Source organism: Helianthus annuus, chromosome 15 (genome assembly GCF_002127325.2).
Source record: "Helianthus annuus cultivar XRQ/B chromosome 15, HanXRQr2.0-SUNRISE, whole genome shotgun sequence".
Lineage (NCBI taxonomy): Eukaryota > Viridiplantae > Streptophyta > Magnoliopsida > Asterales > Asteraceae > Helianthus > Helianthus annuus.
The window spans coordinates 111,971,225-111,983,333 of record NC_035447.2 but is presented as its reverse complement, the minus strand read 5'-3'; the positions used below and the strand labels follow the sequence as shown (position 1 = coordinate 111,983,333).

Genomic DNA, 12,109 nt, shown 5'->3' with positions numbered 1-12,109 from the left:
ATTCCGTTTACATTATATGTATCACCAGACTGTCCGTCCTCTGTTGAAGATACACTTCTTTGTTATTACCTTGAACCGGTTTTTAAAATTAGGATTGATAATCCCATCATGAATTAACTAACGAATCCACATTTACACGAGCAGGGGGAACAAAAAGAACATCCATCATTCGGTGTAGGATACTATCATCCACGGGGTGGAACTGTTTTAGTAGCTTAAACGAAAAGGACTGTCCATGGTCAATTTTATAAGATTGCACATACTATCATCCTAACAGTCTGTTGATTGATCCTAGTCTCTTCAAAATTCCCAAAATACCCTTGCCATAAATCATCCACAGAGCATAACAGTAGCATTTGCTGCTACAGACCCTTAAAGCTCAAAAATAAGAAAACTAGTGTATTCAAACTCTCCCAGCAAAAGAATAAACAACTCCGTTTCATAATAAACAAAAAATGAATCAAACTTACGAGTCTTGGAGAACCAAGAAAACTCGGCAACCTTTTAGAAACCACAATACGGTTTTATATTGTTTTTGATGTTTGTGCTGGATTATGTCTGGAAGTGCGATAGAATAAATCTGCGGTTTCTGTTTTCTTGCTGTCTGGGAGTGTCAAGTGCTGGAATCTCCAGTGTATGAGGAGGCTGCGTTGCATATATGACCAAGCTTCGAGTTATGGGTACAGGTTTCGCATGATAACGGATCATACAAACTGCATACATAGGTGGTCAAAGTATGGGTTTTATCAGCTTCGTCTGATCACTTGGGCTGCTGCCTGCCTCGGGATCTCCTGGCACTGGTGTTCTCTGCTGAGAAGGGTTGGAACAGGCTGTATTTATATGGCAAATCATGGCCCTACGAGAGCTGGAAACATCATAGTTGGAAAATATACCGAATCAGGCATCCGTGGCAAAGTGTTATAATGCAGAATTTAATCAACAGCTGCAGGGGTATTATGGTAAAAACGGCTTATGGTATAATGAGGAACTGCAGAGTCAAATGTTCAGGCTGCAATGTTGTCTGTCTTTTTATTCAGGTTCTCTTATTCCAGGTCTGTGGCCTCTGTGCTCCATTTCCGAGTCTCGCCCCCATATTATGGTTACGGCTCTGCTGGTGCTCTCCCGGTGTTTCCATATTGGATCACCGGATTTGTTATCCTCGGATGTGGTATGCTGGTTTGCTACTAATCTCTTAGAGTTGGGTTTCCAGGTGGGCCGGTGGGTTATTCTCGGATGAGCTGGCTGCTGCAGTATCGGGCCTCTAATCAGACGGTTCAGATTTATTTCGGGGTACAAGCTGTGTATACCAAAGGCTTAATAGTTGCTGGTGGACTATTCAGCTTTGGGTTGCTAGTCTACACGTTTCGAAGGCCCAAAGAGGGTATATGTCGTACTGGTGGGCCTGGCTGATAATCAGGCCTTATGATTCTATGGTATTCTCCAAGCAGCTGATTTTTGGATCCACAAAAGGGCGTTGTGTCAACTCTGATATATGGAAAATCAAGTCTCCATGGAATGGATCACGCTATATTATTAGGCGTACATGTAACTTTTGTTATCAAATATGGCTGTGTCGTATTGTTAGCATTGATACTTGTAGTGTTAGGTTCTTTTGTAACCCGAGACAGGGCTGTATGGTTTCTTATTTTTGGTCCCCAAAGCATGTTTTGGGGATGATACGGGGGAATGCCCCTTTGATGGTGTAATTTTTTCGTTGTGTTTTATATAGTTTGCCAGGCGATGCCCTTTATCAAAAAAAAAAAAACCTCAGCAACCATTTAGAAACCACAATACGGTTTTCATTCGAAATTATCAAGAAAGCAGCATGCTTTTCAAACAACATTCATCAATACGGTTTCTATCGATCTTGACAAGAAAGCAATAGTTTTCGAACAAAGTTACTTAAATCAAGAAAAACTCACAACAAGAATCTTGCAAAGTTCACTGCAAACTCGCAAACTAATAACTTAACAAAATATTGCATTGATACCATAATCCAAAATTAACTTAACATAACAAAAATGCAGAACTCAAAGCTATTAATCGAATTCTCTATGATATATCATCATCAAAACAGACACTTTAAACTCTAGACACTGACCTTCCTTTCTTCTTCTCCTTCTTCCCAGAATCGTCTACTTTCTTCCCCTTTTCCTTGGCTATTTTATCGCTAGATTTGGCGCTAACATCACTTTCTTCCATCACATCCCCCTTCCTCTTCTTCTCTTTCACACTCTTTTTCGCCGGCTTCACTTCCTCCACAACTTCATCATCCGAGTCACGACTAACCTCAACTTCAACACCCTTCCCCTTCTTCGACTTCTTCTTCGTCTTCTTTCCCACCTCAATCCCATCCCCTTTCCTTTTCTTCTTACCCAAACCACCATCCAAACCATCATCAACATTTTCGTCGTTTTCGTTTTCGACTTCAGGCTCGTCAACTTCATTTACATCAAGATCCATTTCATGAATCCTACCCTTTTTCGACGACTTCTTCTTCTTCTTTTCACCGTCTTTCTCGACTTCTTCAACTCCCTCTAAACGTTCAACCCGAACCCCCTCGATCCTCAACTTAACATCGGGTAACGACTGATAAACCGGCAACGCAACCGAATCCGCCAACTTCAAATGCAAAGACCTAACACCCCCCAACTTCTTCCCCACAAACCCGATAGCACCCGCAATCGCAGCCTTCACATTCTCCACAATCTCATCTCTTTCCATCGAAACCTTCGCAACCCGAACCACGCTACACGTCCCCGTACCAAACCACAACAACCCAGACCCACACCCTCTCTCAATCTGCTCTTTCCAATTCTTATGACTCAAATCAACCCCTAAAGGCAACTTCTTTTTCTTAAAAAACCACTTCCCTAACAACTTAGGCAACAAAGTAACCACCCTTTTGTCAGCAAAGAACATATCATACGAATCACACAACTTTCGTTTCGCTTCAAACGGCTTATAATCTGTTCTCAACTTAGACAATTTCAACACTTTAGTAACAGAAATACCTTCTTCTTTAATCTTCTTCTTCGCGATTGCTGACGTCAGCTTCGAAGTAGGTCTGTCATCAATTATTAAGCAGATTTCGGAAAAATTTGTTGAAACGATGGGGTGAGGAAGAGGGATTTTGTTAGGGTTTGCTCTGGGGCCGTTGATTGAGCCTTTTTGTGGGATTTTTTTGAGGGTGAGATTGAGATAGATGAAATCGTCTTGGGGGAGTAATTGGGGGTTTTGGGAATCGGATTGTTTGGTCTTCCATTTGAGTAAGGCGTCCACGGCGGTGGTGGCGGCGGCGTCGATGGATGGTGGTATCGCCGCCATTGATGGAGGATTAGGGTTAGGGTTTTAGAGGCGTAGAAGATGATACAGAGAAGTGAAGGTTTAACAGGAGCTGAGCCCTTGACCTAGCGATATATGGTTTTTTTTTTGTAAAACCAAACTTACAGAAATCGTCCCTGTACTATACATGTGTATCTAATCGAACTAAAGTTATATATAATAACTTAATTTATTAAAAAATTATAACTTAATTTATATAATAACATGTCTAAAGAAAGTTAAGAAGTCTTGTATTAAAAAAGTTAGTTAGATTTTATAACTTAAAATTCTATTTACACATAAAGATATTACGGAACACGGATAACAAAAATACCCGAGCCCGGCCAGCATACCCAAAACCCAAAACGTTTGGAACGGGTATACCCGCTACCCGATGAGTATGAGATTGGAAAAAAAAATATTTTGCAGGTATGAGACGTGTACGGGATTAGGTGATACTTGACCCTATTACCCGAAGCTGTATACCCGTTTACCCAGAACATATATTAAATAAAATATGTATCTATTTTTATTTCTCGTTAACCCTTGTTTAGGAATGTTTCATTCTAATAGCCTGGTTATTTGAAAAAAAAAAATTCTTTTGAGATACATATATTGATGATCTTATATATATTTGTATGTTATGAATACGGAATTATCAACTGAAATATATATTATCATGATGGTTAGGTATTTGGAATGTGTCAAATATTATATGGTGATAATGATATGTATGTAATTTATTATACTTATATTTGTTTTAGATTTTAAGAACACAGAATTATTGAAGAGGGAAAAAATATACTTGAAAGTCTCTAACGGATATATTTTTTTAAAACATTAATGGGTATAGGTATAACCTATACGACGGGTAATTACCCGATGTATACCTGACGAGTTTTGGATCAGGTATGGGACATAGTTTTACAACCGGGTATGGGTATAGGTTAGCCATACCGTCCCATACCCAACCTATTATCATCCCTATTACCGAATACCTCAACTAAAGAAGGATTTTTCTGAATAAGAAAACAAAAGTTTGATTTTTTGGTTTTCAAATGCCTTTCGAGTCTCAAAGGTAATAAAAAATTTATATGGTCTTTAAATTTATTTACTTAATATAATAGTTCTGGTATATTTTATCAAGTTACATTTTTAGTTGATTTTTTTGTTTTCAAATGTATTAGTCTTTGGTAATAAAAATTTTATATGATCTTTAAACCTATTTACGTAATATAATAGTTCTGGACTTCTGGTGTATTCTATAAAGTTATACTTTTTAGACCGCGTATAGAGAGCACTTGCCTCTACATCTAGAATTAGGTCCATGCCGCCCGGGGAACCCGTTTCATTAAACTTGCTGGCTAGGCCTAAAGGGGTTATTACCATGGCAAGTGACATTCCACTATCCGCACGAAGGCGTCAAAACGGGACCATTCCAGGAAAAAAGAATGCCACTAATCGGGATTGAACCCGAGACATTTAAAACTCTCAGTTATTTAAGCTTTTGAATTGAGATTAAACAAACTTTGAAGTTACATAATCTTTCAAATCCACCATAGTTTAGTTTTTTTTTTCTAATAAACTTTGAAGTCATTTAAGCTTTTGAATTGGGATTGTTGGTGCACTACATCTGTCGACTTCGTCTTGGATCGAGTCTTAGTCTTAGAGTGTTAGATCAGGGCACATTTTATGAGAAAATAGGATATTGTATGTGTGTTAAGAGATAGGTTCGCTCATAGGGTCTTAACTAGATAGGTTCGCTTATAGTGACATAGGGAGGTTCGCTTATTTGTCACATGATTAGGTCCGCTTTTATGTCATCTAGGAGGTCCGCTTATTCGTACATGTATGTTGGAGTGGATCTCTATGCCCTATAAATAGGTGCACATAAGCGAACCACATAGACCAGACCTTGTAACTCGTACCGAAGTGCTGCCGGATCGAGATTTGGATGTAAACTGTTATAAATCAATACAGAAAGGTGTTTAAAGTGATTTGCAAGCTATTTCTACGTTGATTACTTGTTTTCCGCACCTGTAATTGACGAAAACTCCTCTGAATGACTCAGTCGGGTCGAAACACGATCCTACAAGTGGTATCAGAGCATCAGGAGGAGGAGCTCTGCAGAAAATAGCTGGAATTCATCAAGTTTTCTCACTTCTACACTTTTTTCTTTCAGTTCAGAAAGTTTCACCGGTCAAAATCAGCTCAAAATCTCACGGATTGTGCGTAATAGGATATAGACAAACCCTGGAAAGTTTGATGTTAAAATTCGGATTAAAATGACCTAAAATTGCTCGTGAATAGGTTCCGCTTTTATGGCATTATAGAGGTTCGCTTTTTAGGTCCGCTTATAAGAGCAGTTTTGTTGTAGTTCCGCTCTAGAGGTCCGCTCATAGGGACTTGATTGTTGAGGGTTCGCTCTAGAGGTCCGCTTTTAGGGACATGTTTTGTATAGGTCCGCTCCAAATTACGTGTTAGGTCCACTCATTGTTACAAAAATTCAAGAAGTTCCGCTCATTTGACCAAGTAGGTTCGCTCGGTTGAACATTAAGTAGGTCCGCTTGGTTAAACATTAATTAGGTCCGCTCGTTTGAACGACACTGTTCCGCTCATTTGGACATTAGCTGATTCGCTTATTTGAACAACTCTGGTTCCATTTTCTGTCACATCAGAGATCCACTTTTGTGAACATTTCAAACAATCTGGTTCGCTTTTAAGGCTGTTAAAGAAAATTTTTAAAATCTAAAATGGACGAAGAATTCTACAACGCATTCGCTACACCAGTTACCCCAATGAGTATTGTTCAAAACACGATGTTGGAAAACAAAACGGGAACAATGCAAAAACCGCCCAAACTAACAAATATCGAGGAATATAAAGGATGGCAAGAACGGTTTGAAAATTGGGTACAAGCGAATTACTTGGATGCTTGGGAATGTGTGGAAACGAAGTATGTTAGACCAAAGAACGACGATGATGAGGAAGTTGCGATCAAAGACATGAGTGCCGATGACAAAAAGAAGTATAAGAATGAGAAAATGATGTTAAGCCTGCTACAACAAGCAGTAAAGGAAGATATTTTGGTATTACTGCAGCATAATGGAAGTTCATATTCGATCTGGAAAGCGTTAAAATCAAAGTTCAAAGGAAGTGAAGAGATGGTTAAAAACAAGAAATCACTTCTAAAGAAAGAGTTTGATTTATTTTGTGGATTGAAGAATGAAACTACAAAGGAAATCATTGAACGATATTGTAATTTGGTAATGTGCATGAAAAGATTGAGCATCACAAAAACAAACGATGAATTGATTGAAAAATTGGCTGATGCATTACCCTATGAAACTTGGGGAATGTTTTTGATGATGTTGAGGAATAAAAAGGGGTTTAATGATTTGACATTGAGCAAATTCATTGAAAAATTGGAAGCTCAGGAAATGGAGCAGAGAAAGATTGTTAGAATGAAAGATTTTGAGGGTGAACAAGATATTGGGTTATATTACAAAGCAGGGGTGAACGCGAAATCTACAAATCTATCTCCAAAAATAGAGACTGCTTTCAATGCCAAGAATTCTCCTGGAGGTTCATCATCAGGATCAAACAGCAAAACAAGCTTCACATCATTTCCATCGTTTGATCCAAACATTTCAGCAACAAAAAATGGGAGAAAACGTCAGTGCAATATTGTTTTAAATCTTGAGAGTGATCAAGATTATTCTGAGGAAGTTGCGAAAAGTCAAATGTCTTTGTTAGGAATGGTTTTAGAATCTTATAGTTGTTTTGTTGCAGGTCGTATCGGAAATCCAATGCTAACCAAGGAAGATTACGACCAGATAGACGCTGAAGAGATGGAGCTGATGGACATAAAGTGGTGTTTGGCTAGCGTGTTACGGAGAGCTGAGAAATTCAAGCAGATCATGGGGAGAGATGATCTTCGTGAGGCTAATATTTCTACTTTAGGTTTTGACAAATCTAAAGTCACTTGTTTTCGTTGCAAGGAGAAAGGACACTTCAAAAGAGAATGCACCACTCGCGAAGCAAGTGGATCTCAGAATCCTTTCAATAACAACAATGATTACACCGAAAAGCCATCTACCATCAAGTTGCTCAACAACCATCTCAACAGAATAAACATCAAGCACAAACAGCACATGGAAGACCTATAATTGAAGATTCTGAAAAGAGAGCTTGTGTAGGTAATCAAGATTGTTTGAAGAGAAAGGATGGTAGTGCCTTGGTAATTGATCAAGATGATGAAAGGTTACCCGAGGGATTTAGCTGGGAGAATTTTTCTTGGGATAACTACATTCCTGATGAAGCTACAACTCATACAGCTTTTGTTGCCAGAATTGAAGAAGACAGTGATAGCGATGATGGCACTAAGTATTATGCAAAAAGAATGGCTGAACATTTGAAACAAATGGCAGAAACTGATAGTGAAGATGAGAAAGTCAAGAAGAAAAAGAAGAAGGTGAAAACACCGGTGAGCAGTGATGATGAAATAACTCCGGTGATTCGAAAGAAAGTGAAAGTTCCAGAGTTCAAGATTGATGAAGAAGTTGTTGCTAAGAAGAGTCCAATAATTTGTGAAAATTGTGAAGTTGTAAAGAAACAAAATAGTTCTTTGATTCACAATATGAACAGATTAAAGGAATCTTATAATGTGCTCAACAAAGCGATGAACATGTACAATAACACAAGTGAAGAGCAAGCAACTGCGATGAAGACACTTCAAGGAGCATTCATGGTGAAACAAAAAGTTGTGAACAACTATATTGAGAAGTGTGCTAAACTCGAACAGAAACTTGAACTTCAAAGAATTGAAACTGAAAGAGTTAACCGTTTATTGAAAAGTTACTCATGTTCATCTTATGTCATTGACAGGATTTATCCAATGGCTGAAAGCTTGAAGGCATTTGAAGACAATGAAGTAACTGAAGAAAAGAAGGTTTCAGAAGAAAATTTGAAGAAAAGACTCTAGTGAAGAAGATTAAAAAGAAGAAAGACACTGAAAAGACGCCATCTGGTAAGAAACAAGGTGTCAGTTACAACAGATGTCCACCCCCGCTGGAAAACGGATATCTGGCTAGAAATCCAAATGATGAAAGAGTTAAAAAGGCAACAAATTTACAGTGGGAGTCGGAGTCGTCAGTAAACTTGCCAGATAATATTGATGTCGTGTTTACATCGTCTGACACTGATCAACAGTCTCAATTGATGAAGAAAGTCATGGATCATGTGTTAGAAAACGATGAGATTGATGTATTGTAAAATACATCGGTATTCGCGTCTGTTTTAGTCGTTAGTTATTCGTTTTTAGTGTCAGTTTTAGATAGATTGTACATACTTTTGATTTAATTGTATTTCCAGGTCTTTACAGCCAAAAGGAGCAAAAACGAGTTAAAATCTGGAAAGGCGAAAGGCTGGAATGGAAATCAAGGATTCGGGAGCTGAAACGAAGCGAAAATTCAATTCTGGAGCTTCCAGGCGGGCCGCGTAAACTTACAAGCACACTTACGCGCCCCGCATCAACTTAACAGAAAAATTTAGGATTATTGAAGTCCGGGCGGCTCGCATCAACTTAGCCCAAACATCTACGCGGGCCGCGAGAATTACAAAAAAAGGTTTCCGGTTTTGAGCATTGAAGCGGGCCGCGTTAACTCCCATCTATGCATTACGCGGGCCGCGAGAGCTGTTAAAATGTGCAACCCAATCAACAGCTAACGGCTAGTAGGGTTTTTGAAGTTATAAAAAGTTATCATCATCATCAGCTGTGGACATAACTAACTTGGGACGAATTTTGGAGTTCTTGGAGCTTGAAGAAGGCTGATTGAAGGTTCTTGAAGATTCGGGTTGCTAGGAATCATCGGGTAACGATCAGGAGCACTCGAGAGTGAAGCATTCGGGTTTATTCTTCCCGTTTCTTTTGTTTTCGTTTGTTTTTAATTGTCACATGATGAATTCAGATTTGTTATTAGTCGTTATTATACTTTTAAACATGTTTAGCGGCTAAGTTTTTGTTACTACCTAGACATGGATGATTAATTGCATATGTTTTGATTATTCTTGGATTTTTGAATGCTATGGATAGTTTATAAATTGTAAACGGTTTGTTCTATCAGTTAGATGTGTTTGCGTGTTTGATGGTGCTTAATTATTAATTATTGCTTCGCATGAATCTTGGTGACGGTCTTTATCACATAATAGAATCGTGCTAGGTTTTAGATTTTGGTGACTGTCTATATCACGTAATAAATCTTGAATCTTTAGGGTTAAATCGGCCGATAAACCTTAGAAGTAATAATTGGTAATTTTATAAAATCAAGTGCTCTACTAATCGTCAATAGCTGTAAGGTGCGAGATTATTGCTAGGTCTAAGTAATTAAACCGCAAGGTGGGTCCTTCTTAGGAAGTTAACCTTTTAGCTGCTGTCTAGCAAGTCTAGCTGAGAAAACAAGCCTATCCTAGGTTTAGATCTCGTAAGGGAGTGAGCCTTGTAGGATACTTTTATAAACCAATTAGATGTCTTGTAAAGGAGTCTAATAACCGGTAATTTAACAACCTTTAGGGGATCTTAGCGCGCTCTTGAGAAGGATTAGGGGTCCTTAGATTTCCCGAGAGGTGAGAATTTTAAGATCCCGGTTCCATAGCAGACAACTTCCAATAATAATCATAACTAAAAGCAATCAGGATTCCTGTCTAGGTAGTTCCTTCATCATCCTTGAGTTCAGCCTTCGTGAGAGTTCGTGTCTAGTTCGTCTAGCTAATTTAGTTGAATTTTAATTACAATTTTAGGATATTTAGAAACCCCCCCCCCCTAATTAATAAACAATTTAGTTATGTCGTGTCAGTCTTAGTCTAGATAGAGTCGTAGCGTAATCAGTAGAGTCTCGTGGGTTCGATACTCGGACTTGCTTCAGCTTTACTACATTGATCGGTTCACTTGCCGATTGTGTGGTTTAGGGTTTAGGTCGAGTCTTAGTTCTATAAATTTAAAGCTTAGAGAGTCTAGAATTAGGGTAATTTTAGTTGTTTTAATTAACCCAACTTCAGCACATCAAGTTTTTGGCGCCTTTGCCGGGGACTCTTGGCGATTGCGTCGATTACTTTGTTTGGACTTACTTGACATATTATGTGCTAGTTGTTTATTTTGTTTGAGTCGTAGGAGTCTAAGTAGTCTAGTGTCTTTTATAGTTAGTCGAGTCGTTTAGTAGAGTCTTCTTACTTGTTTGTTCTTTGTTTTTTGCAGTGGATGCCCCATACGCGCTCGCAGGGACCGCCGCCGCTTCCGTTTACACTCAAGTCATCCTTCTCGTCTTCCGCGTCCGAGGTAAGTGCTTCTATCTCTACTTCGTCTTCACATTCCACCCCAGCGTTCGATTTCACACCAAAGTCTTCGCCCCACAATTCTCCGCCACCCACCCGTCCACCTAGTCCACCACCCATAGCTCACATGGCCCGTAGGACAGTTTACGATTAGGCGACCACCGGTTTCGCCGGTGGGAATTCCCCCATCACCCTTCCAAACATCCCGAACGATCGGTCCTGGCAGATTCCATCCTACATTATGACCGCCATCACAAATTCTTGCCAGTTCCATGGTCGTGACGACGAGGATGCCCCCGCTCATATCAATCGCATCACTCGTCTCTGCAGCACCTTCTCCATTAAGGGTGTCAATCTTGATGCTAGGTATCTTCAGGTTTTTCCGTTCTCACTCGCTGGACGCGCAGCCGTCTGGTTTGATTCCCAGCCATCTGGCACCTTCACTACTTAGGCAGGTCTTCGCGATGCATTCTTAGCCAAGTATTTTCCGCCATCCAGGGCGTCTCGCCTTCGCGACCAGATTCACTCATTTCGTATGGAGCCGGATGAGCCGTATCACTTAGCTTGGGAGCGTTTTCAGACCCTGATATCCCGTTGTTCTTAGCATGGTCTATCCGATTGGGCGTTAGTCGAGAAATTCTACAATGGTCTTACTCCTGAGATTAGAGCTCGCTTCGATACTTCAGCAGGAGGTCAGCTTATGGGAAAGAAGACGGTGGCTGAGTGCAATGATTTGTTTGAGAGCTTTGCCCACTCTGATAAGGACTACAGCACTACCAGCAGGACTTCCATTCCTGTGCGTACCACCTCGGCCGGTCGAGGGGTAAACCAAGTTAGCTTGGATCCATCGGTAGCTGCCGTAGTCGAGAGTTTGAGGCAGGAGATGAGGCAGGAGTTGAGCGAGATAAAGAAGAAAGTTGATAGGTGTGAGGTTTGTCGAGGAGGTCATGATACTATCGATTGTCCTACCCTCACTCTTGAGCAGGTGGAGTACATAGCCGGTCAGTCTAGGGGTCCCACGAATCCGTTCAATAATTCTAATTCCAGCTGGCGTGGTAGTGGTAATTCGAGTGGTTATCGTTCGTCTGGAAATCCTCCTGGATTTCCATCTGGTCAGTATCAGAGTAGAGGGCCCGGTATTTACACGAGTTCTGGTTCAGGGCAGTTTAGTGGGTCAGGTTCGAGTGGGCAGTTTGCGAGTGGAGGATCGACTCAGGAGGACCAGGGTAGTGGAAAGGCTCCTGAGGGTAGTCTGAGCAGGTTGGAGGAGATGTTCGCTCAGATGATGACGCAGAATCAGGCGTTCGTTAAAAGTCAGGAGCAGACTAATAAAAATCACGAACTCCAGCTCAAGAGTCAGCAGGCCGCTCTTCTAGATCTTCAGAGAACAGTAGGAGGGCTTGCTAAGCAGTTGCAGGAGCACCCGCCGGGTCAGTTTTCGGGAAACACTTTCACG

The 12,109-nt window shown here is 40.2% G+C and overlaps 1 protein-coding gene across 1 annotated transcript; it reads right to left on the bottom strand.

Annotated features, from left to right (window-relative positions):
* Window positions 1-1,921: 1,921 nt before the first annotated feature.
* On the bottom strand, window positions 1,922-3,406 carry LOC110912268 (putative ribosome biogenesis protein C8F11.04). Its single transcript, XM_022156953.2, has one exon. The coding sequence runs from the start codon at window positions 3,325-3,327 to the stop codon at window positions 2,083-2,085; it is 1,245 nt and encodes a 414-aa protein (XP_022012645.1). The 5' UTR covers window positions 3,328-3,406; the 3' UTR covers window positions 1,922-2,082.
* Window positions 3,407-12,109: the final 8,703 nt, after the last annotated feature.